This window comes from Gordionus sp. m RMFG-2023, chromosome 3, assembly GCF_954871325.1.
Source record: "Gordionus sp. m RMFG-2023 chromosome 3, tfGorSpeb1-WG-v2, whole genome shotgun sequence".
Lineage (NCBI taxonomy): Eukaryota > Metazoa > Nematomorpha > Gordioida > Chordodea > Parachordodidae > Gordionus > Gordionus sp. m RMFG-2023.
In genome coordinates this window covers 44,332,749-44,359,141 of record NC_088777.1, presented here as the reverse complement: position 1 = coordinate 44,359,141, position 26,393 = coordinate 44,332,749, and the positions used below count along the sequence as shown (strand labels likewise).

At 28.3% G+C, this 26,393-nt stretch overlaps 2 protein-coding genes across 2 annotated transcripts in view; one reads left to right on the top strand and one right to left on the bottom strand.

The window, feature by feature from the left end:
- Nucleotides 1–4,508: 4,508 nt before the first annotated feature.
- Nucleotides 4,509–6,676, top strand: LOC135927017 (probable cyclin-dependent serine/threonine-protein kinase DDB_G0292550). Its single transcript, XM_065462952.1, has 3 exons — nucleotides 4,509–4,728; nucleotides 5,487–5,750; nucleotides 5,962–6,676. Exons 2-3 carry the CDS (start codon nucleotides 5,710–5,712, stop codon nucleotides 6,674–6,676), a joined length of 756 nt encoding a protein of 251 aa, XP_065319024.1. The 5' UTR covers nucleotides 4,509–4,728; nucleotides 5,487–5,709.
- Nucleotides 6,677–9,133: 2,457 nt separating this feature from the next.
- Nucleotides 9,134–26,393, bottom strand: part of LOC135925811 (uncharacterized) — a 38,015-nt gene continuing 20,755 nt past the window's right edge. The window contains exons 4-19 of the mRNA XM_065461302.1: nucleotides 23,690–23,802; nucleotides 22,862–22,940; nucleotides 22,223–22,370; nucleotides 20,785–21,107; nucleotides 19,211–19,314; nucleotides 18,843–19,008; nucleotides 18,064–18,206; nucleotides 15,617–15,847; nucleotides 15,242–15,335; nucleotides 14,637–14,783; nucleotides 13,879–14,133; nucleotides 13,513–13,754; nucleotides 13,170–13,296; nucleotides 12,629–12,759; nucleotides 12,094–12,541; nucleotides 9,134–12,010 (exon numbers count right to left, since the gene is read on the bottom strand). Of these exons, the coding sequence (XP_065317374.1) occupies nucleotides 9,363–12,010; nucleotides 12,094–12,541; nucleotides 12,629–12,759; nucleotides 13,170–13,296; nucleotides 13,513–13,754; nucleotides 13,879–14,133; nucleotides 14,637–14,783; nucleotides 15,242–15,335; nucleotides 15,617–15,847; nucleotides 18,064–18,206; nucleotides 18,843–19,008; nucleotides 19,211–19,314; nucleotides 20,785–21,107; nucleotides 22,223–22,370; nucleotides 22,862–22,940; nucleotides 23,690–23,802 (5,399 nt within the window). The 3' untranslated portion in view covers nucleotides 9,134–9,362. The remainder of the gene's footprint in view (nucleotides 12,011–12,093; nucleotides 12,542–12,628; nucleotides 12,760–13,169; nucleotides 13,297–13,512; nucleotides 13,755–13,878; nucleotides 14,134–14,636; nucleotides 14,784–15,241; nucleotides 15,336–15,616; nucleotides 15,848–18,063; nucleotides 18,207–18,842; nucleotides 19,009–19,210; nucleotides 19,315–20,784; nucleotides 21,108–22,222; nucleotides 22,371–22,861; nucleotides 22,941–23,689; nucleotides 23,803–26,393) is intronic.

The window sequence follows — 26,393 nt, the reverse complement described above, 5'->3', positions numbered from 1 at the left end:
CATCATCTTCGGCTTATTACATATGTTTGGGCAAACCCAATATAGGGGGCTTGTTATGGCTCAATTTTTGCTAACCTAATTGTTAGATCACTGATTCGCACCTTGAGATTAAGATGCTAAATTAAACCCTGAACGTGGAAAAAGAGTGGTGTTACCCTGTATTCCCAGTTAGTGTGAATTCACGGCGAATTATATTGCATTTCGCTGCGAATTCGGGCTAACTGTGCGTTTCAATTTTTCAAAATGGCTAGCCAAATATTTTAACCATAAAATATACACGCAAGACTGGAGATTTTGCTGATAGATGGCAGAAAGGTTTGGACATCTATAAACAAAATCTCGAGGCTTGCGTAATATTATTTTGCTGAAATCTTAATTTCAAATAGACAAAATCGAGCCGTTTAATTAATACTAGGAAGAACCATTTTACTAAACTCAATAGACTAATAGTATATAATATATTAAACAAATCCCGATACCTTAAGCTCCAACCCTAAGTCCGGCCAGGCAGAAATTTTAAAACCAAATATTAATAATCGCCTTTATTAACTATAAAAATTTAAAATAAATAAAAAATATTTTAAAAAAATCCGAACTGGGCCGAGCCGAAATAAAAAAATTTTTAGATCTAAGCTGAGCATTACAAATAGTACTTTACAGGTCTTTGAAACAAATATACAATATTTGAATAATTTAAATTAGTTATTCAATTCGAATATTTCTAATGTTCCACGAATCGAATCAGGAATAATAAACAAATATATATATTTACGTATTTCCATGTAATTAAATTACCTGATCTATCTTAATTGGTTATTTCTCTTAACAGCTATAAGTGTTTTAGTTTAGTCTGATTATCTATAATTTAGCACTACTAACATTTGATATTTATTTTATGGGGTAATTTATATATAGAGGGAGACCGGGGTTAGAATAACATTGTGGTTGTCGCTATTTTCATCTTCTTATCTATAATAAAAAATTCAAATGCCAAAGATATATAACTATTATGATTTTAGCCCTTTAAAAGTAACTTTTTTAAAAAAAGATTTCTAAAAAATTACAATAAAATATTCAATCATTTCAATAAACAAAAATATTAAAACTATCATAAAATAAAAACGCTTTAAGTCTATAGACGACTTTCATATGTCAAATATGAAATATATCTTATAACCAGGGTTGTGAACCCGAATTCGGATTCAAGAATTTTAAACTTTATTTAGCGGAAATTTTTATAACAGGGACGTAAGGGAATGAACCGGCCTCGGTTCCATATTACCCCGATTTGATAGGTAGCCCTATAATACGGCTCTGTTTGGTCTGTGGTCTCAAGATGCCTAACCAAACAATTTTAAATATCTGTAACCGAAACAACCCTGTTTAAAACTAAATCTATATATTTTATTCTCTTGTAATTAATGTTTATGCTATGCATTAAATTTATATTCAGCAAAAACTTTAATAATTTAATTATGTTAATCTATTTTACTCCACTTATTACTATGAAAATATAAATGAAAATATTTTCCATCTCCTAATTATTTAAATGTATTTTAAATATGTTTTTTAAGGTGTAAATTTTTATCTTCAAATTCAATATTAAAAGGTTACAATAAGATAAATTTTTGATTATAAATATTAATATAACATATCTATATAATAAAAAAATATATTTTAAAAGAAAAGAAAAAATATTTAAAAAGAAAGATAACTTTAAAAATAAATATGTAGATTAGGTGGGCAGGGCTTAATGACCCATGTATAGATTATACAGTTGGATCGGCGAATTTTAATCGATATTCTTTGTAGTAGGTAAAAGCCTTCTTGTGGATCACCTGTGTTATACACTTTAATCAGGCAAAAAAAGGTGGAAGAATAGGAAAGAATTAAAACATTACTATTTTTTAGGTTTAAGGGCGGGGTTTATATTTCATTTGTCTGGTCTGCGAGTCATCTAATACTCTGATCTATAACTATTTTTTAAGACCTACATTATATAGCACAATAAAAAGAATGAAAAAGTCAGAATTATTTTACTAAATTGCCCTCATTTAAAAAATAGTTATTTTTTAATTGAATTTTTCTGAAAAAATAGTAAATCGCTCAGAAATTAATGAATTGTTCAGTTTTATTATTTATACCCTTGTTAAGGACTGAGAACCCAAACCCTGAACCCATCCCCAAGTCCGAGAAAATCTATATAAAAACGGCTAACTCAATATTTTAGGAAGAAAAATATTGCATAAGCTTCAAGATTTCGCTAATAGATCTCCAAACCTTTGTGCCATCAATGAGCAAAATTTTCAGACTTGTGTAATATTTTCCTGGATAAAATATTGAGCCGTTTTAAATAATCAGTTCAAATCTAGCCATTTAACAACATTACTGAAAACATTCGTATTTAAATGTCATTCCTGAGTCAAAAGAAGAGCTCTATGAATTTAATATTTGACTTCAAGGCAAACCCATCATTCTATTATAAATATAAGTTCAGTCGAAGAATATACTACAAAATAAATATATTAATCTCTCTCTTGAATGCTTTTATAACTCAAATGAATGAAAGGTTCTTAATTAATTAGATAGAACATAGAAATCTTCATATATTATTACCGCATAACCTTCTGAATCTATATTAAACCTTGATGAAAAAAAATTATATTTCACAAATTTTTATTGTGACGATGTTAAAGTATTCCATGATGCATCAATAGCTGAATGCAAACACTTTATAAATAGGGTGATATTAATGTATCTGAAGGCCAATTTATTTCATTTAAATCTTGGTACGAAAGATTATAGTTTAAAATATATTTTGAAGTTGCTTCCAAATATATTAAAACTACTATATATTTTGGCAACATTACAAATAAGCACAAGCACAAATGAAGGAACCTTTTCGTCAGGGGAATGGGAGTACCACATCAGAAAATAGGTTAAATTGTTTATTCAGATTTAATCCCAAGCACATAACAAATTATTCAAAAATTGGATCAATCACAAAGAGGATTAAATTTTCACTTTTTTAAACAATATTATATCATTTTTTTCATAAATATTTTCCATATTATTTTATATGTCCGAAATTGTTATTTTTTAAAATAGGATTGGTTATAATAAATTTTATAATATGCCTTTAATAAAAAAATGTTTCTAAAAAATTTATTTCAATAATATAAAATTATCCCCCCTCCCCATAAAAATTACTAGCTACGTGCCTATAAATTTAATATTCTGAATGTCTAATTTACCACATTTTTATTTAGCCAACCATATTTACAAATCAAAAGATTTACTTTTTAAAATAAGCTCTCGTAACCAGTAATTTTTATTTAGAGGAACCAGCAACTACGATAACGTGGGGGGAGGGGGTATTAATTAGAGGGTGCATTAGTGGGCCAGAAGGGGCTAATATTTTTTTTGAAATTTATAATTGTATACAAATTCTTAAAATCAATAGAAGAAAAAATATTTCTTAACTGACTAGATCTGAGCGTTTCATTTACTCTTCTTAGTGATTCACTTAATCTGAGCGTTTCAGATATATATCTTAGCAATTAGTATTTTTTTTTCTGGTCTATTAAGTTTTTATTTGAGCATTCAGTATTCTTTCAGCATTAAGTATTTATTCTGGTTAAGATTTTTTTCTCATTTCAGTATAAATTCTGAGCGATTAAATAAGAGCCTTTTTTTAAATCCCTTCTTTACCCTTTCATGCACATAAAAAAAGCCCTTTACTTATTATGACGATTTATTTTAAATATGGAATATAATAATCAATTGTTTATTCTATATCAAAAAATCTTTTTAAAAGCTTACGTGAAAAAATAAAAAAAGTGATTTTATGGTAGGTTAGTTATCATACAAATAGGATACCCCAAAAAGTAGATTATATTTTGGCGTAACTGAAAAGGTAATACTATTACATATATGTTAAAAGGCTTTCATATTTTCATCGAAAAAATATTCCCGCTATCCTCCTATCCTTCCCTATTAATTATAATTTTTTATATCAAATTATGTGTTGAATCCTTAACTATTTATTTTCATTCCAGGCATTAATTATCTTTTTATGCTTATAAATGGCAATGTTTATTTTTTATCGAAACTCTCCTTTATCAATTTCTAAATGTTCTTGGAGGAATAAGCACATATTATGTGATATGTTATAGAGTAATCTAATAACCCTTATTCAATTAATTAACTCTTATTAGGGTAGTGAACCTTTGAAATTCCTTACTTCACTACCAACATTTTAAAAAGTATTCTCGTATCTGACACCAACTATGCTATTTACCAAGAAACGGTGATCCTATTATATCCCAGAGCATGTTAAATTTACAATCTAGATACTTCTACTCTTTCCAGAAAGTGAGAGAAAAGTCTCTTTCTTTTAGTATTTTTATTTGCTTAACTAAATTATTATTTTTTTTAACTGAATAAAAATAAAGGGTAATCAATTCTGCTTATTGGGTTTACATAGCTATCAAGAAGTCAAACAGACATGGATGTATACTAGTCTTGTGAATTTAATTTTTTTGGTCCGAGCTCAAAAATTTTTATTTTATTATGAAATCCAGCTCGAACCCAATATTTCAAGTTCAACCTAAAGTTTTTTAAAAATGTCAGACTGGATCCCGGATTTAAGCTGCTGGGCTCAATGAATACCTCATAAACCAGATGAAAGACCTTAACGTATCAAAGAAAGAAAAATATGAGATTAAGGTGAATTGATAACCTACACGTTATTTGGATGTCTTTTATTCTCCTATTATATTATATATCTACCTTATAAAAAACGCCTAATTCTTTTAAAGCTAGTATGGGAACATAAGCAAGGTGGAAGAAGAAATCCCATACCCACAAATAATAAAAATAAAGAATATTATACCTGTTAAACAGTGACACTCATGTATTTTATCTTAACTTTAAAAAATTGTTTTTTTTTACATCCTTAAGCTATTTATGGCGTAACTTAATATATTTCAAATGTAATAAGAATTGTTTCTTTCTTTTTGTTAAAAACAACTTTTATATTTTAAAAATCAATTTGTTTATAAACTAATATTAAATTTTATATTTTATAAATCAATTTACTTAATAAACTAATGTTTAATTTTTTATTTTAACTTTTAAAAAAAAGATCAATTTATTATAAACTACATTAAATTAAATTGTGAATATATATAGGAAACTATTTTGAATTATGTGATCATTATATTTTTTAAATTTAAATATCAATAAATTGACGTAATATACGTTTATAACATTTGATTTCTGCCTTTGATTTCTGAAACCTTTTCATGGTGGCAGCATCCTAAATTAAAATTTTCTAAAATATTAAATATAAATTAACTTCGTAAAATTTTTATAAAATCCAATACTATAAAATAGAAAAATTCAAGGATATTGTAAATTATAAATTATGAAACAGACCTCAAATAATAACGTTAATATTAATATTGAATTTCCAACATACACAGGTAATGGCGATGTTTTTCTAAGTCGTTTCGAAGACATATTCAACGATGCTCAGATCTCTGATATCGAAAAAGCAGGATCCTTCACAAGAAGACTACCAGACGAAGAATACATCAAGCTCAAATCTATGTTCACCTACCGATTTCATCAATCCATCGATATTGATTGAAAAATTTAGGTTATTACACCCGAGGAAATCTACAAGTTCGAAATTGTTATTATTCAATGCAGCTGTACAAGGTAAAAATGAAAGTTACATCAATTGGGTAAGTAGATTATGTATTTTACAAAATGAATGTTCGTTAAGCGATAGTAGAGTCATTGAAAAAGTAAAAATTTCATCAAATAGCAGAAGTATCAGGCAGAAAATTACGTTGAAAGAGAATATTACGTTAGCAGAAGTCTTTAGTTTAAGAGATGATTTTGAGGAGACTTAAAAGAAAATATAATAGCTAAAGTTGAAAACATTTCTTTAAGTGAAAAGACTGAAGAAGAAACAAGCGTAAAACATTTGGAAAGACAAAGAGGCATGAAAGTTGAAGAAAACAAACAGGTGGTCAGATGCGACGATAGACATAATCCACGATTGAATAACGATAACAGACAACTATGGACTACGAGAAACAACAACTTTCAAAGAAATAATTATCAGGGAAATAATTACAACCCTAGACATCAGAACTATAATGCGGGTAACTACAATAACGTTAGGGCAAATTACCCAGGATTATACAATAATTTTTCAAGATTTGAAAATAGAACCAGTTATAATAACGATAATAACCAAAGATTTTATTATGATTACAATCACGGATTCAACAGACGCTATGATACTTCAAGATGCACGCAAAGGCATAGTAATAATTATAATGGAAATCGAGGAGGAAGTTACGCATGTAATTGTAGACATCATGTCGACCATAATAATCAAACACGATACACTAATAAAATAAATACCATAAACATAGAAGAAATAAAAGAGGATGATAATAATAAAATAGAAAAAAAAGAATATAATTTGTATAACTTGGACATAAATAATATGGATGCTGATAAAGACAACACAGATAATAACGCGTATAAAGTAACTTTAAAATTGAATAACCTGTCAACGATCATGCAGGTCGATACTGGTTCTAGATTCTCAATAATACCTAGTTCGATAGCTAGAGCGCAGGCATCACTGAATTAAAGAAATCTAATTTAAAATTAACAGGCTATGACGGCTATTAAATCAAAATATTAGGAACGGCGCAAATTAGCGTAAATTATGAAGGAGTAACTAAAAATTTACAAGCGATCGTTGTTAATAGCAATAAGAGTCCATTACTTGGCAGTGGCTAAGTGCCTTCAAAAATATTTTAAAAAAATTTGTGGGAAATATAGGTGATGATTATTGTAATGATAAACTTACTAAACTCATACTTGATTACAAACTTAAAATGGCCGATAAACCCATCTGCAAAACCAATATCAAGCTTCGCTTAAAGCAAAATGCTGTACCAAAAATAATACCATGTTAAAAAAATAAATTCTTATAGATTAGAAGAAATAAATCATTTGATAACAATTGAAGAAATTATAGTTATTAAAAACAATAATGAAACAAAAATTGAAGAAAATAATAAAATAAAAAATTTTATAATTAATAAAAAATTTAAAAAAACTTTGGAAAAGAAAATTAAAACAAAGGTGATTAAATATCATGATGTTGAAAAGGAGATTAAGAATACGATATGGAGATCATATGTTGAAAATGGAAGGAGAAAGAGAAATTTTGTTATAAAGAACAAGTTAAAGAGAAATTATGATATAAAAAAAGTGTTCAAATTGAAAAATAAAGGAGTAAAATTTAAAAAATAAAAATAATTAAATAAAAAATTATAATATAAAATGAAACAATTCCAAAACGGAAATTTGTTGTATGATAGAGATACTGGGAACAAAATTATAAAAAGACACTTGGACCAAATAAAAAAAAGATCAACTGTAGAACTTTCTTCTAATGGTGCAACAGTTTTTAAAGCGAATGTTAATAATAATGCATCACCTTATACATTGAATTTTAGAAGGGGAGGTGATGAACCAAGAAACCAAAATGTACAAGTGAATGATCAGAATCGCAACGTTCAAAGACCAGTTTTTTTTTTCCTCTTCCTTATATTAAAACAAAATTAGTTTTTTTGTGTGTGGAACTAAATAGACAAAACGTACAACAAAAAAAGATCAACGAAGGGGTTAACGAGCAAGAATGACAAACGACAAAATTATAGACAGAGGGCAAATAAAAAATAAAAAAGTGTGAAATGTTAAACAGTGACACTCATGTATTTTATCTTAACTTTAAAAAATTGTTTTTTTTACATCCTTAAGCTATTTATGGCGTAACTTAATATATTTCAAATGTAATAAGAATTGTTTCTTTCTTTTTGTTAAAAACAACTTTTATATTTTAAAAATCAATTTGTTTATAAATTAATATTAAATTTTATATTTTATAAATCAATTTACTTAATAAACTAATGTTCAATTTTTTATTTTAACTTTTAAAAAAAAGATCAATTTATTATAAACTACATTAAATTAAATTGTGAATATATATAGGAAACTATTTTTAATTATGTGATCATTATATTTTTTAAATTTAAATATCAATAAATTGACTTAATATACGTTTATAACATTTGATTTCTGCAACCTTTTCAATACCATATTTATCTGCCCATATAAACGGTATAAAATAAAATTGAAAGAAAAAATTTTTTCTCAGTATTTTTAAATTGCAAACGATTGTGTTCTAAATGTAAAGCCTAACCCCCCCCCCCCCCCACTTCCACATTATCCTTAAATGTACACTTTTATCTTAAGAAATAATTTTTAGGGCTGAAATTTTAATTTTATATAATAGTGCAGTTTCGATGTTTCGCCTCCACACTAAAAAAAAAGAAAGTAAAATTAAATAAGCGAACAAATTTTTTTAAACTTACATATTAAAAAATAATTAGGGCTGCATGAAACTACCGTAAAATTTGAAAAAAATAATAAAACATTAAGGTGCCCATTAGTGTTCTAGGATGAACTAACTTTTAGATATTTACATGTAAATCTTTAATGATTTTTTTATTGAGTATTGGACGTACCCTTAATCTTCAAATATTTCAAAATGTGTTGGCGCGATCAAGTAGATTAAACTAAGTACAAACTTGATGACGTATTTTTTGTTTCACAAAATTGATACATTAAATTTAAGCTAGATCCGAATTTTTTAAAAAAATACTAAGCCAGATCCAATCCTAACCGAAATTATTTTTTAAAAATAAGTTCGGACCGGAATTTTCAAATCTCTAATTTAAATAGTTTATGAGTAAAAAAAAGCAATCAATAATTTTACATGTAATCTTTTAAAAACGGTAATATATTTTTAAAGGATAAGGGGGGGGGGGGGGGGGTGAAAACAAAAAATCAAATTTAGACATAGTTATAAGAAATACCTATGAGCAAATACACATTCGGGTTTTAACATCAATGATTAAATAAATTTATTTTGAATAGATTACATAATCTTATAATATAACTAGTTTTAAAATAAATTATTATGTTACAATTTTTAACTTTCTTATGGACATATATTATATATTATATAAAATGATATATACAATAAGTTACGTCATGATTATATAATAAAAACTGGTTAAAAACTGGTTTAGGTATAACCTTGAATCTAAATGTGTAATTTTTACTAAAAAGAATAATAAACCAATACAAAAGAGTTTAAAAATTTTACACTATTACAAATATCATTATGTCTTAAAATTCAATTATTCTTCCATATTAGAATACTAGCTATCTATTCGCTTAACATAAACATCAATATCAGATCAGCAGCCATTATTAAAGGAGGACAAGTTCGTTGATAAAAGTATGTTATTAGTATATGGGTAATTAATTCGTTGAGCATTAGGATTTTGTGGAAATATATGTATAGCACGTGGACATGCAGTACCACCTGTAAGATGTGGATCGTTTAGAGATTGAATGTGTATATTATTGTGCATATTAAGATAGTTTAGGAATGAGGGGTTATTTAAAACTGGTGGCATGTGAGTTGAATTCTGTAAAAATTGGTTAGAAGTAAATGATTGGGGAAAATTGGGCATTTGCAAAGCGAATCCTCCAATTTGTAAAGCCGATAATCCCGGTTGAGTTATCGGTTGGTATATGAGACACGTGTTAGGTTGGGGAACACTATTCTGTTTTACCGATTTAGGCTTGTGCAGTGGATTATGGGAAGATTTAACAAAATTCGGTAATTGCCGAGTTAATGGTGGGTATTTTGGGAAGCCGGAAACAATCCCGACGGAATGTAAGGGTACATTTTTCTTATGTTTTGTCGGGGATTGTAAGATACCGGTGGCAGAGGTAATATAAGGTGAAATTTGTATAAAGTTATTATTGAGAACGGGAATATCGTGACGTTGGATAATATTTGGTAATTTGGGAAGAATATTAGGTTTGATTAATCGATGAAAAATTTTCTTTGGACTGGTCGTCGACGATGACACTGATTTGGGCGAATCTTCGATTAAAATCCGAACGTCACTGTTAGATGCGGATTTGGAAGTGTTATCGTTATTTCGCTTAGCTTGGTTAGAAATAAATGGCGAAACTTTATTGATTAGTTGCTTAGTATTCAACAAGGTTAAAGGAGGCGGAGTGTGATTTGGAGGAGGGGTTAAAATGGCTGCTGATCCTAAACAGGTTTGATGATTGTTACTCATGGTAATTATGGCTGCGGTCGCACAGGATTTCGAATACATGGTTGGAATGGTTGATGTTGCCGACGCGATGAGGCCATTTGTCAATTTTTGTAACTTGGCTAAATTGCAGCTAGTTTTAAGGGAAACGTGATTATTATTATATGGCTTTGTATTGTGGTTAAAATTTAAATTAGTGCCAAAATGTATGGAATTCAGTATGGAGTGATCCTGGGGATTGATTTTATTACTCTCGGGACTATTATATAAACCTTTTGTGACTTGGTCATTAGATTTCCCGACACGAGTGTTGTCAACAAGGTTACATCTTGTTAAATTGTTATGGGGAAGAGCGATGGGCGATATGTGGAAAATATTGTTTATAGGGGCGTATAAAAATGTTGGAGATGCGAATTTATTAATATCTTCACTTTCAAAGTTATCGTATTCCGATGTGTCAGTAATAGATAGTGTGCTATGCGGAGATAGGATTGAGTTATTAATTTCGAGATGAGAGGTGACAACAGGGTCCCTATTTAAAGGTAAAACCGGGAGTATTTTTTTGTTCGAATAAATTTGAGAAAAATTAAATTTCGGATTCGGCTCTAAATTAGCTATAATCGGCGAGACTTTGGTATCTGTGTTAAGAATCGATAATTTTTGATATTGAATAGGTGAAGATGTCAAATTTAATTCATTGCTATGAAGAGATGCCGGAGATTCTAATAAACCTAATGATATATCGAATTCGTGAGATAATTGCGAATTTTTTATTACGTTTGGACAAAATAATGTTTCCGCCAATTTTCCTAAAGTTGGATATTCATTCATGTTTATGTTGGTGGAGATTGGTACTTTGAGGTGATTTTTATAAACAAAATCTTGAGATTTAGCTTGTTCATTTATAATATTTTCTTTAATACTTGAATATAAACACCAATTGTAATTGTTGTTGTCGTCGCTGGTTGATGATAAAAAAACTCCCGAATTAAGACTACTCGCGTCTTTGACTTGACATCCATTAAATGATGTCGGACACTCCTCAGATGAAAAACTATATTGACTAGTTGGTAAATTATAATCCGTTTTTGATATTTCCCGAGGTAGGATAGATTCGTTTTGACAAAAAGCGGGATTTGGATAAGGCTCGTTAGTATTCATATTAAGCTGATTAGACAAAATCAAATCATTAAGCGGCACCCTTTCGTTTCTCCCGGTGAAAGGTCGACCAGTTCCAACATAAAAGGAAGAAAAATCTTGATCCGATCCAATAGTAGGTTCGATATCGTTCAAGGAATCGTAATAATCGATGACGGAAGAAAAATCGGAGACACCATCAACGTTATTCACATCCTCTTCGAAAGAGGTATCCTCGAACAGCAAGTCGTCATTTGAAACGTCGTTAAGATCATCGAAGTCAGGTCGGAGAGAAATGATTAAACTATCTGGTAAATTGGTGGCATAAACTAATGGCTGAGAGTTTGGGGTAGGATTATCTGAGTAACTAGTCTGTTGGTGATTGATTTTTTGATAAAAACAAGGGTGACTCATTTGTAGCTGTCTTACTTCTTCGTCGATTTGCAAATCAACTTGCTGGGGTAAGGAATCATTTTTGTCATTAATTGGTATCTTGTTAGTGTCCGTGAATAATTCCAAGTTGTTCGTTATAAAAGAGGGACAGATATTTGTTTTTATGTAGCCGGAATCGTGTGATGAAGGAGACAGTGAGGATTGTGTGGTTGTGAATTTTGTGCAAAATGTTGGAGAGAATCCTTTTAAAAATATATAATTATATTATTTATTTTCAGAAAAGTCTCCTTAGATTTTAAAAATATTTTCAAAAAAAAACTCAAACCTGAACTAAGTATTGCAGATGTAAAATTGTGGTTGTCAAAACTCGAGTTTGTAATTAGTGTGGGCGTGGAAGATACATTCTGGTTAGGTATTTGTGACGTCATACTGGTCTTGAATAAAGAGGAGGGGTAGGTAATGTTTTGAATTTTAGATTGAATCGGTACGGGGTTTTCCATGTCATAATTATCGATCGACACAAACAATACCTCAGCTGGGCTATCATTAATATTTGTGCATTGATTTAAAGAATAACTATCGTTTTCCTTGTTTCTATCATTACTTTGGTTATCATTACACGTGGGGCCTTTAGTTTCTTGATTTGTCGTCAAAGTATTTGTCAAATTCAATTTAAATGTTTGATTTAAAAGAGTCTGGGGGTGAGATCGATTATCGTCAGAGCCATCGTCGGAGTGATAAGGAAAATCTGCCTTTTGGGAAGATGTCTTACACTTTTAAATGAAAAAAATAGTTTATTTTAAAAATAGATTTAAATGGTTTAATAAATCGTAGTAAATGTTAAAATATTTTAAGCTTACACTTTCCTCGATACGTTTTTTGTTTGAACGAGTAATGATAGACGAATTCTGTCTAGAAGCTTCTTTCCTTTTTGGCGTATGAGCGTTAGGCGGAATATTTTCGGATATATTATTCGATATAGGGGTTTGATCTTAATTTTTAAAAAAAATCATTAGGTTCTAAAATATGTTTTAATATTTTTATTGTTGATTTGTAAGAATTAAAAATGTATTTTTCAAAAATGCAGATCTCGGTCAATGATATATCTGTGTTGGTTAATATAATCTAAATATATATATATATATAATAAATTTTAAATACTACTGATTTATTTATATCAATATTTATAAGACCTGCAGAGGTACCATTTAGGGTTTTTTCTTCAAAAATTTTCTTCGGCCAGGTCAGGCCCGGCCTTTTTATAAAAAAAATTAAGGCCCAGCCCGGGTATATATTAAAAAAATATTAAAATGACACTTATACTTTTGTGAAGGATGATAAGTAAACAAAATTAGAAATAAACTTTCATAACTGTAATATTATAAATTCTGTATAGATTACCAATAATAGATTCTGGAATGATAATTGTTTCTTCAAATTTCCCCCTTTGCAAAGCGGCCCTTTTTTTCCTATTAATTGCTAGCTTCTGATAATCTAGCCAATGTCGGTGTTTTCGTTTTTTCTTATTCTATAAGTTTGCCATTAATTAAAAAGAATGATTGATAATTTGTACATTGTGTTTGTTATAGATGCATTTTTAAAATAAAATTGAATAATATGAATTAAATATGTAAAAAATAGAAATCACTAATGGAATAGTAAGGAGGTATAATATAATTTATTACAAATCCCTAGATTTTAATTGTCTTTTATTTTGTAAAAATAAGATAAAACTCTTAATTACCTTATATTTGAGAGATGCTATTTTATCTATGCCTTTATTTGGAAAACTAACAGCATTCTCCTCAATTTCAAAACTAGGATCTAGTCCAATTTCATTATTTGTATTTGCTTCTACGATTTCTATCTCTTGGGTAGTAACGTGATTATCAGTGTGCTGGAGATCAATAATATCTGACTGGTTTGATCCATCTTTGATTGGAGAGGGGTTTAGTGGCTCAATTTCTGTAAATGGTTGATCTAACACTAAAAAAAATTAGATATATGTAGGTTGTTGAGATATATTTCATGATATCAAACAAATATTCTTGATCTAATCAATGAGCAAACATGAAATATTTTGTAAAATAATTATTCAAATCGAGTTTACTCATTATTTTAGTAAAATCATCCCTGTACTTGACAGGAAACCAATGCAATGACATAGGATCGGCCTTGGTGTTGATTCTATGCCCCTTTTCGATTTTTTCCGCTTCGATTCGTTTTTTAAGCAAGTGGGTTTCGAGGACGTCGAAATCAATGCTTATCTCAAAAGCTTGTGATTCGCGATTATAAGTTAAAAGGTTAAGTGTTTGAAGTGTTTGAGCTATGTCGTATGGAGTTATTCCGGTTGTATCACTGATAGCTGTAAAACAAATTTAATGTAGAAAAAATTTACAATAAACTACGAATTCGTTTTTTTAGTTGATTAAATTAAGATAGTACAAAATTGGTATCACATTAAATTACTTTTTTTGAATCTATATTTATTGTAAACAATTTAAAGATGTCTATAATAAATGATGTAAGTCATTCTAAGATCGATTATTTGATTTAAACGGAGATAGGTTACCTTTATAACTTACTGTAAATATCATGATTAGCTTAAAAATAATAGATTATAAATAACACATTTTTAACGAAATAAAATATAGTTAGCAAAATGTAACAATATGATATAACTGCAACTAGTTATTTAAGTAATATAAATGCCTTGACATACGGTTCATAATATTTATAAGATTAAAAATGGCCACAAATGATAACTAAAGAGCATAAATTTAAATCTGGCAGGCAAATAAAATGGCATTTGAGTCATAGTGGTTATAACAATAATGCAAAAATTTTCTTAAACGCGATAAAAAAAACCTTTAAATGATGTCGGAGCATCTTGGTGTTCATTCAAATAATCCAATATTTCTCCTTTCCAATATGAAGAGTAAGCCAATCGACCGAGGTCGGATAAAGGTTTTTCTGGCGTGCCAGGAATACCTTCTTTCCTCGATAGAAGATAACCTAAATATTTGATTTAAAAATTTAACCATAATAAATAATTAATATATTTATTAATTTCCACACTAATTGTTTTCCTCTTTATTTTAATTAATTAATTTATTCGTTTAATCCATTCATATTATAATTATGATAATCAAAAATTTGGCTTTCAGAAAACTGGCCCCCCGAAAAATTAACCCTTAATTTTTTTTAAAATTTTTCTTTAATATCCAAAAATGAATAAAGGGGTATGTATTCATATGTTCTCATAAAAAGAGGTATCAATAATTAGATGGAGATTCTCAAAATACATCAGATTCAAATGAAAAGCAATCCAATCTAGAATATTAGAAATATAATTAATAGTATTAATTTAAAAGCAAATACTATCTCAAAGACATCCTTAGAGGATTATAATAAACGTCTAAGAGAATAGAATTGAATCACATCAGCAGATATATATATATAAATATACTAACTGAAATCAATCAACAGGCGTCCGTAACCTTGTTGCTGATATGGGGGTAACGTCATAATGCACGATACATTGTAGTTTTGAGGATTATTTTTTTCCTGTAATAAATAAAATTCAGTTTTTCCATTCGGAAATTTTAAAATTATATGCGATTAAATAAATCGAAGTTTAATATAATATATATATATTAAAAATATAATGATGAAAATGTTAGAGAATAATATATATTAAAAATAAGATGATGAAAATGTTAGAGACCTGCTGCCCCGGGAATTCTTAAAATATATTATTTTTTTCAAATCTAGCCTATGTTAAAAATATTGGTAAAATTTAAATTAACCCCACAGTTCTCTGAGAAAAAATATGTAAAATGACTGACTTTAGAAAAATATCCAACCACGTGATAACCTTGCGCGTCATTTTTAGTGAGAACATAGAACAGGAAGGGTTCAACATCGTAATAAAGCGTTTTATGATCTAGGAATAGCTTAGCGAGTAGACACAAATTCTGGCAATACATTTTACAGACGTTACCGTCTACCTCGAAAATCGAGATCCCATTTTTCCTGTGAATTTCGTTACCGGGAGGATTTTGCCATTTACATTTCCCCTGGTTTAAAATAGGTGATAAAATTATTGTATCCGAATTTACAATCACATCTTGCGTTTGTTTAACGTTATAATGTAATTAGGGAAACTATAAAAATTTATCCGAACAATATTCATATCATAAAAAAACAAGTAATTAATTGCTAGGGCTGTGCAGATATTAGATATCGGATTAGCACTGATATTTAGCGTTTTTCAAAAAATATCGGATAAACCGATTCAATCTGATATTTGTATCGTTTTTATATTATCATTGTATATATAAAAAAAAATTCTTTATAAATAATTCATAATAGGGCTCTACCGATATTAAGTATCGATATCGGATCTGCGCCGATATTTAATTTTTAGAAAAAATATAATATTTGTCGATATTTACCAAAATTTATATTTTTTTTGAACTAATTTCCTTTTCTCGTAATAAATCATCATAACTCCCATAAAAAAAAGTGTCTTATAAAATAAAAATGTTTAAACTGTGTCCTCGGCTTATATGGATACTTATTGCTTTTTAGTATAGGCTAAAAAGTTTTTGAATGAGAACACCCTGTTTTGGTTTGTTTTAAGTATTTGGTGGCTTCTCGTTTTTTTTCTTTCTTTTTTTTTGTTTCAGATTTTTTTTCTTTAGCTTTTTTAGCTATTTTAGTATTAAACCGACTTAGGAATATCAATAAACTTTATAAAAAAATTACCCAAGATTTTTGTGTACTTTTATTTTTATTTGTCTATTGTTTAATCCTATTTTTATTAAGAAAGAATTTGTAGTAAATAAAGATCCTTCAAATTTAATTTTGATTAATTATCAAAGATATCAATATTTATTTGAGGGTTAATGATCAATGGTTTCCAACTTTGGCAAACTGTGCATGTTAGTATTTGGCATCTCGTGCAACAAGTATTTCATCAGAATTAGTCTTCAAAAAAGCTGGTGATATATATATCAGAGACCTGCAGGCCAGGGCCTTTTTTTTTAAATCCAGGCCGGGCCTTAGAAATTTTTTTTTTTAATATTCGGGCCAGGCCTAAATTTTTTTAATCTGAGCCGGGCCGTACAAATGGTACCTCTGTAGGTCTCTGATATATATATAGCCCTCATAGGAGAAACTTATTATCACATTAACTTGAGGCTCCTATCTTTATAAAGAAAAATATCCAATATTCGAATTTTAATTATTTTATATTTCATTATTATATAATTTTATTAATTGATATTAGTATTTAAATTTGTTTTTACTTTTTATTAAAATAAAGATACAAAGTTTGTTATATCGAAAATTTAACATGAATATATATTATATTATATGCATATAGTGTGTTTTAAGGCTGATACTATAACTTAATAAAATAAGTATATACTATATATCTTATAAATAAAAACCTTTCTACAAATTTAAAGATAAACCATATTTATAGAATTTAAGAGCTGGGATAAGTGAATATTTTGATTAAAACGCTTTTAAAAAATATTTATACACAGATTTTTGTTATTCCATCATTATCTTAGAATAAAAAAATATCGATGAAATCCTACAAGATAATAAATTAATGAAAAGAAGTAAAATGTAATTTATTGGTAAATGTTCAAATAGTAAAAAATTTACACTATTTTTTATTATATTTAGTGCAACAAGAAAGGGATTTTAAAATATCTAACGAGTCACATTCAGCTAGTATTGTTAAAAGGCTCGATTTCGCCAATTTTTAAAAACGGTTAACTCAAAATTAAATAACTTACACTAATTAGTTTTGCCCAAAGATGGCAGAAAGGTTTATACTATTGGTAAAATTTCAAGGCTATATTTTGGCTAAATCTTTACTCCTTTTTGAAAATCGGCTAGATTGATTTTTTTTAGTAAAATCGAAAAATATCGTATATGGATCGGCACAGCCCTATTAATTACTTATTACTTTGGGGAAAAAGCCCAATTAATTACATATTATATTACCAGAGATTACCAACTTAATGTTTTGGATTAGCACATAACGATTTTTAAAATAAATAAGCAAAAAATAATTTTGTGAAATTTAAGATAAAATTTATATTTTTTATTAAACTATAATAAACTACTATTACCTACCTCCTACCATAAATATGATGAATTAACGCAACAAATTCAATTTTCAATTTTAAAACTATAAAAAACTAATCCAAAAAAAAAATAATATTTTGAAAAGGTGATAGAAAAAAATTCCATCCTATAAGCAATGTATATAAACTTTGTGTCTATCCAATATCATCTTGCTCTTCATGTACTTGAGACAAAATTCACAAAGAAACAATTTAGGAAGTCGAGCGTATTCTTGGGGGTATGGACTAGAGTACCAAGTTCTAATTTCGAAACGACCCATTTCAACACTCCCTAGATATATTAAAATAAATCTATAAATTAGCGATCTGCATCGGGCCTAATTTATATAAGCCCGGCCTGAAATTTTTTTAAAGTTCTGCCCAGCCAAAGCCCTCAAAAAATATTAAGCTCGTCAAAAAATATTAAGCTCGTCAAAAAATATTAGGCTCGACCCATTAAGAACCAAAATTATTTTTAAGGCCAGGGCGTGATTTACAGATCTCTACTATAAATATCTATTATTTAAAATAATTCTTCTTGACTAAAATATAATAGTTTTGGAAATAACTTTAAAATTTTCATATCACCATGTCTAATTAAACTTAATTCAATTTTAAGGGAAAATGTGAACAAATAAAATATCATCGGCCAAGGCCGATAAACTTAATAATATAAGCCCCAGATATGATATCACAAAGTACGTCCTTGAAGGCGATTCTATTTTAGTAAAAAAAAATACAGTTGCGGGTGGTATATTTTCTAATAATTTCTATATGCAAAAACAGTTTGAAGGCAACTGAGATGGTGACGACCAAATAAAAGTTGGTTCGAGGCTTTACTATTTCATTGAGAAATAGTAAATTTACAATACATATAAGGTTCTTTAATTACATATGATAAAACATTTTAATTTACATAATTCGTTACCTGGACAAGCGCTTCCTAGTCCTGTAACTGTAACGGCCATTTTTGGGGGAGGCTGATTAGAAGGACTCCCACGTCCACTGTCTGCGTTGCTAGTGTCTTCTCCACCTATGCTAACAGCACTTTGATCGTACAGGTGAGGAAAGGGATACTGGGATTCTTGAATTCGCTATTAACAATGTCATTTTATTTTATAATTATTGAAATACCCTTAATATAAATATTTATAGACCAAGTAATTAATCCCTTCAAAAAATAACTATTTATCATAGTCCTCGAGACGCGTATGAATCTCATTGTGTTCTTTTCAATTATAGTAGCAGCCTTATTAAAATAAAAGCAGCGTTAAAATAGAATAGATAAATAAATACCTTTTGTGCTCTAGCTTTAGCCTTCTGAAATAACTCGTAATCTTCTAAGGTCACGTCAGGAGGAAGTACAATATTTGCTTGATTTTGTTGCTGATTATTTGAATCTTGTGTTTTTTTAAGAGAAAATAAATATAAAATTTTAAAACTAATCATGTTGGCCAAGATGAAGAGACTTAGTTTAACACACGCAAAGGGGTATTTAAGGTTAGCACCCATTAAAATAAAAAATTGAGAAATCTAAATTTTTATTTTTGGGCGCTTAAAAAAAAATTTTCGATGAATCTAAATACTAAAACATATATTAGCATGTCTTATTAAACAAAAACATAAAAAAAAGCTTATGTAGCCTTTTTTAAATATCATTTTCATGAATATCTTTAATTTAAAAGTTTTCAGTTCTTAAGCCTTCCCCTTAAGATAAATTTTATAAAAAGACCAGTACTGCCTCTTGAATATCGGGATATGTAGATGGTAAGAAATTATCATTTTTATTATTTTATTTTTACAATTTAAGGCAGAGGGTTAATTTTTCTTTTTATTTTCAGTAATAACGATAAGATAATTAAATACCCAATTTATTTTAAATAATATTAGATTTCATTAATGTTAATTACTCCCCCACAAACATTTGATCCAGACCGCTATCATTTAATAAAAAAAGGAGATATAAATGCTTAAATGGACAATTTATTTAAAGCGTGAAATATAATATATAGCCGGCATATTCTTTGTGAATGTTTTGCATTACTTTTCAAATGAAAACATATCCAATTTTCAAAAAAATTATTTGTATAATCGATGTCGCAAGTTTGCAGCCCGGCGGTGGGGTTAAAAATGTTAACAATAAGGATTTATTTATATAAAAACGTTACCTAATTTTGTATTTATTAGCTAGCAAATATTAAATATTTTTGAATCATTTGTCTATGGCCTAGTTGGTAAGTGCCTTACAATTAAAAAAAACGGGTTGCAGCCGGTTCCTTTCCTACAATTTCTTGACTTTCCTCGAAAAATCTTATACCTTTTCCTTGGGTGGGCGGGTTAAACAAAATTTTAAAACATGCGGGCGAGAGATTTTAAATATTTTTGGGCGAAAATAGCAGAACAAGCTAATATTTATAAAAAAAACTATTTTTTTAAATCTCATAAAATCGCATATTAGTGTATAATTTATGAGAATAAATAATAATAAGCGAAAACACCAACCAGTTAGGTTTAAAAAATATGGGCGGACGGATGGAATACTGATTTTTTTAGTTCGAGTTAAAAACCCATCCATTGCAGACCTCTAATATATACTCCTTTTGCTACGGCCAAAATTTAAGCTTTTTTTTGTTACAAAAATTTGGGATCATAAAATTAATGATAAATAATAATTTTTTAAAAAAACCATAAGATCTCGTCCTAGCTATATAAAGCTCTTAAAGCGCTTCCAACGTAAAAACACAAGTGATCAAATTCTCGCTATATCAATTTTACAAGCGTTTTAGAAACAGCGTTGAGCGAACTAGGACGCCCAATTTTTCATTTTTATTTTGAAAAACAAGATTGGGATTCTCAATATTTTTATTAACCTTTACTGATCAAATTTTTAGGAGAGATTCGATCTTTATCCCGTTTTGATTTGTTGAATTTATCGCCACCGGCCGTCATAAAAGGTTTCCTATTCCAAAGAGCCTTGTCCTTAAGATTCGCGAACGATAAATTCTGGTTCGTTGAATTAGTAGTAGTCTTAATGCAAAGCGAATGCCTACCCTTCTTTTTGTAACCCCCGCTATTATTAATACCTCCGAAATTTATTCGAGGTCTACCTCGGCCTCTCTTGAAAGGCGGGTGCTGCTTACCGATATTCGATTCGGAAAAACTTTTGACGGATTTTTTGTTGTATGGGTGGTGGCTATTATTTTTGCATACACAAAGTTAATTTATCAAATAACCGATAGGTGCCCATTTATAGGCCTAGCTTAAGGCTATAAAATAATTTATCGCTTTAGGTTTCATAACTTTTGGATTTGGTCTTGGTTTAAAAACAATCATTTCTAAACGGTCTCTATGCATAAAACCTAAGAGAGCACTGTATATACTGATCATAGCATTTTTTTAAAAAATACGAATTAAATATGATAATTACGAAGGTTTGTTCATGGCTAAATAGTAGGGCTGTGCCGATATTAAAATGATATGGTTATAAATGTGCATATCTTGGAATTGTCACAAGATAAGCAATAAATTTTTAATGCATAACCATCCTGGAATGTTAATAAAATTTTAAAATAATTTATCAAATAAAAATATTTTAAAGAAAAGTCAGCATCGGCAAATGAAATGAGCCGTGGATCGGTTTTTAATAATTTTTTGCCGATCTAATCCAGAAAAAATTATGATAGAGCAATTCTGACGCCTCCTTATAATAATTTTGTTTTATAAAAAATTTTTAATGTAATATTTATATTACAAGATGTTAATGCATAAAAAATTAGCTGCCAATTCTGGGATATACACATTTATAAACAAGATTTTAATATCGACACAGCCCTATTAAATAACATGTATGCAAAATTTAATTAGTGTCTTTTTTGAGATATGAAAAATTTTAATCAATTTTGATAAGTCCAATTTTTTTCTTCAAATGCTATAATTTCAATGTAAATTGGTATTTTTAGACTATAAATTTTTTAATTAGTTATTAATATAAAAAATAAAAAGGTTAAATACAAATTTAAACGAGGTAAATATTTTTTAATTTTAATATTTCTTGACTGACTCTATATTAACCTATAAAATTGCTATTAATGATATTGAATCAAGTTTAAAAAATAATAATCATATTAGATAGATGAATGTTTTTAAGCATATTTGAATAAGAATATAATGGCGGGGAAAAAAATAATAACTGAGATATAGTAATCTGAATTCGGGCCTAAAAATGTTCCAGCAATATTATTTTAAATGAATGCTTTCACTCGAGGGTTAAAGTTAAAGAAACTAAAAAATACGGTATTTTTTATTTACTATTTGTTAGATATGTTGGGGGTATTTTTAAGAGAACCCAATGATTGTTGGTAATGAGTGAGCTTGTAACGTTTTTTAACGCCGCTAGCGATATTGTTAATCATGTTACGGTCTTTGAGATTATAGCAATAAGGACAGAGCCATTTTTCTTTTTTTCCGATTATTTAAAAAAAATAGTTAAGATAATTTAGATTTTATTACATTTACAGTTAAAAAAGAGTTCCTCTAGGGAATCAGATATATATTAAAATAATCAAAAAATATTTATTGTAAATTATAAAATCCATTGATAGGTCGAAAAGCGGGGGGGGGGGGGGTGGGTTAATTATATAGTAATTTTAAAAAATAATTGTATAAAGTAAAGAGTTCCGTTTTCAGCTTATTTGTTGCATATCCCTGCACTTAAAGTAAAAGCGAATTGGTGGGGAAGTATGCAAATTTTTTTGTATAATTCACCGTAAATGTAAATGCAGGGGAACATAGTTTAAATTTTTTTTATAAAAATAAGACTCAAAACTAAGATAAAATACATAAAGTTATTTAAATATGCAATCACAGCAACTTTATTTTCTCTAATTAATATTTTTTTTTTAAATTAACAAATAAAATTAATGGAAAAAAATGGAAGGTGCGTTAAACTTTGAGAATTGGATAAGGTAAGGCCGCAACAATCTTTGTGAAAACCTCGATCGCACGCACTGCAAAGCGCCAGGGTATCCTGATAAAATATATCATTTAAAATAAACCTTTTTAAAAAAAATATATAAATATGATATTAGCGTTAGGCCTTCGGCCATGAAGAGCGATTCACTCAAGCAATGCGATATACATCGCTAAGCGATATCATAACTGATTCATCACGGCGATCTTGAGATATAAGTAACCAGCGGTCGCGATTTCATGATCTCGCTCAGTATTTATAAATTATACCTAATATTAGCTTGATTATGTAAATCACGTAGCGAAAAATTTCACATCGCTTGAACGAATTACGCTTACTAAAAATGCAGAGTTATATCAGAGAGTTTTTGGCGTCCTAGCGCGTAATATCAAAAAATAACAACCCAAAATTCGAGCGGTTGATAAATATCGTTTCATAAAATTATATAATACGTGCTTGCACAAATTATTTTATCGTCTGCTTAAGTTGTATTCCAAATAATTAATTTACGTAATTAAAAGTAATAAGTACATAATATATTAAAACATGTATCATATTAATATCGACAGCCTAAATGTTCAAAGCGAAAAACATTGTAAATTATAAGATCTTTGACCCTGATTACAAAACTATAAACGATAAAATGGTAGATATTCTGGCAACGGTTATGAATGAATAGCAATTCCCATAGTCAAAGTTTTATTATTTTAATAATCATAAATCCAACTTAAAAAATATTTCAAAAAATGACGATCGAAAGATTTATGATATCTAACAATATAATAATATTTTTATGAGGAACTTACGGCGTTTCCCGTGAGGCCGCATTTACAGCATTTTTTGCATTCTACACATTGCCACCTCATATTTTTAATGAGATCCGTGAGTTGTGAAGTGTATTTGAGACAAGATGGATGACCTATCATAATTATTTTTTTTATGTATATATTTTAGATATAAGAAAGAAGTGTAACGAGGAGAGCGATCATCCGATATAAATGATATCGGCTGATTATCGATAATTTGTTCGTATACTATTTTCAAATTTTAATTAATTTATGGCGTATTTATTCAGTATGTAAACATTGATAAATTATTTATTTTTACAGAAAAATTGCGATCATTCTGTTTCGAAAGTTTTTCTAACGTGTAGACATTAGTAATGATACAAAATCCCTCCATAACCTACTATTTTATCCAGAAAAAAAATATTATGCAAACCTCCAGTTTGCTCATAGATGGCACAAAAGTTTGGACATGTGAAATCACGAGGTTTAGGCAATACTAAAATATTGAGTTAGGCGTTTATAAAAAATTGCATCACTAAACATTAGAATTCCATCTTAGTAAATTCATGATCAATATAAATTGTTAGATTTTTTTAAAATTGTTCTTAAGTTTTAAAATCGTATATATATTATATTTATTTTTAACATGTTTTCAATTAATTAGTTTTTTTTAAATAAATTACCCCTTCAATTATATAAGAATGTTCTAATTTTATACATAAATATATTTTCAAATAATAATAAATTTCATTTAAGGCGCCTTTTATCGGATCTAATATGTAAATTAAATAATATCGGCCGATAACGAATATTTTAAAAAATACAAAAATTTGGCCCGATCAGATAAGAAATATCGGTACATCCCTCGAAAACCATTTTAAATTTTTTTTAGCCTAATTCTTTAAAAATAAAACCATTATTTATAAAAATTATTTTATTGATTGTAATGGGCCTTTACTTTTCATTTTGATGTATTTTTAACTTACAAATAATTTTCAAAAAATGTTGGCTCAATTAGTCCGAATATTTCAGGTTCGCCCGCCCGTCAATTATCTTAAAAATATTAACTCGCCCGCTCACTTTCTCAGTGCTTAAATTTTTAACCCGTCCATCAACGTTCACCGTATGCGCGGACTAAAATCTGGCCGTTTACAAATTTTCAAACTAGTTTGACGATTCACTCGTTTAAAGATTTACTCACATAGAAATCAGCTGTAAACGCCGTTGTGTGATCACCTAAAAAAATAATTATGGAAAAATAGATTAAAATCATTTAGTCAACGTGCAGACCACCATGGCGTTTAGAGCTGACTCCTACTTTCACCTTTAAATGCATTTATATGAATAAATCGTCAGTGTAGGCTGGTATATTAACTTGGGCAGATCAATCAGACCTGCTCTTCATATAATTTTTTTTTTTAAATTGTAAATTTTCCGGGCCAAATTTTAATTTAAGTTGTTCGGATTCCTGAGGAAATGAATCCGATAATGGGTTACAATTAAAAAATAGGTTGAATATTATAAACAAACGAAGGCTAGTTAAGATATTGTCAAATCACTATTATCGGATAACTTTCACAAGCTAAATAACGAAGATGCCTCCCAACCAATTAAAGTGAATATTTTTCGCCCCCCCCCCTCCATTAGTAGAATTCTAAACAAGAAAAAAATAATATGTTATTAAAAAAATATGCTTTTAAACTACAAATTAATAACCCATAAATACCACATCATAAAAACATAATAGACAGTATATATAAATTATATTATATATTAGATATTACATATCGTATATAATGATTATATATATTTTTTTTTAAGAAGTCCATTAACTTATATAAAAAAATTAAATGTTTGCGAAAGAAATAAAAATGAAGGTATAACACTTTTTTATTTTGAATACAAAAATAAACGTCTATTTTTTAAAAGCTTTATTCCTTTTTTTCTAAAAAAAAACTAAGGTTGCCATCAACTCCACATGGAACGTAATGCAATATTTAGTAGTCGAAATCGATATTATTAGGAAGATTACATCCTGATTATGCGCTATCACGACTATTCGAAGGAGCGAATATGGGTTTGCATTAAAACTGTACAGTGGCGTAGCTAGGATTTTTTAATGGAGGGGAGGGGAATTTTTTTAGGGAGTCCCTTCTATAAAAAATAATTATATATTATTAATTCTCCGTGGTTAGTTTATAGAAGTAGTGAACAATTTGTTAGATAAAAACCAGCTATAAGCGACATAAAAATTAGGGCACATTAGGCTGAACTTAAATTACGATTTAAAAATCAATTTAGATTAAATACATTAAAGTTTCTCTTTCTCCGATTCAAAATATTTTCATAGATGTTATTTTTTCATATGTTATATTTTCAAAAATTTGATATAAATCTTCTATTAAGACGCAATTCTAAGCATGAAGTTTGCCAAACTTTTGTAAATATGTAATTTTTAGAGTAAATTTTTTAGTTAAATCTTCAATCCGCTTGGTAAACAATATAAATAAAAAAATTATCAGCAAAATACGAAAATTACTAAAATTGATACCAAGATTCAAGATGATCGAAGATACTAAAAACACAAAATTAATTACAATATAAAAATGAAATATCTTAAATAAATTTTACTATTATCATTATAAGAAAATCTATCATCTTTTAAAATATGAAACTCGATGTAGTTGTAGCTTTGATACAATATTTAGTAGCGACATAAAAA

Coding starts and splice junctions, on each gene's coding strand:
- LOC135927017 (XM_065462952.1), top strand. CDS start 5,710: ATGCAGCTGTACAAGGTAAAAATGAAAGTTACATCAATTGG. Junction 5,751..5,961: donor ATGAAAGTTACATCAATTGG/GTAAGTAGATTA, acceptor CATTTCTTTAAG/TGAAAAGACTGAAGAAGAAA.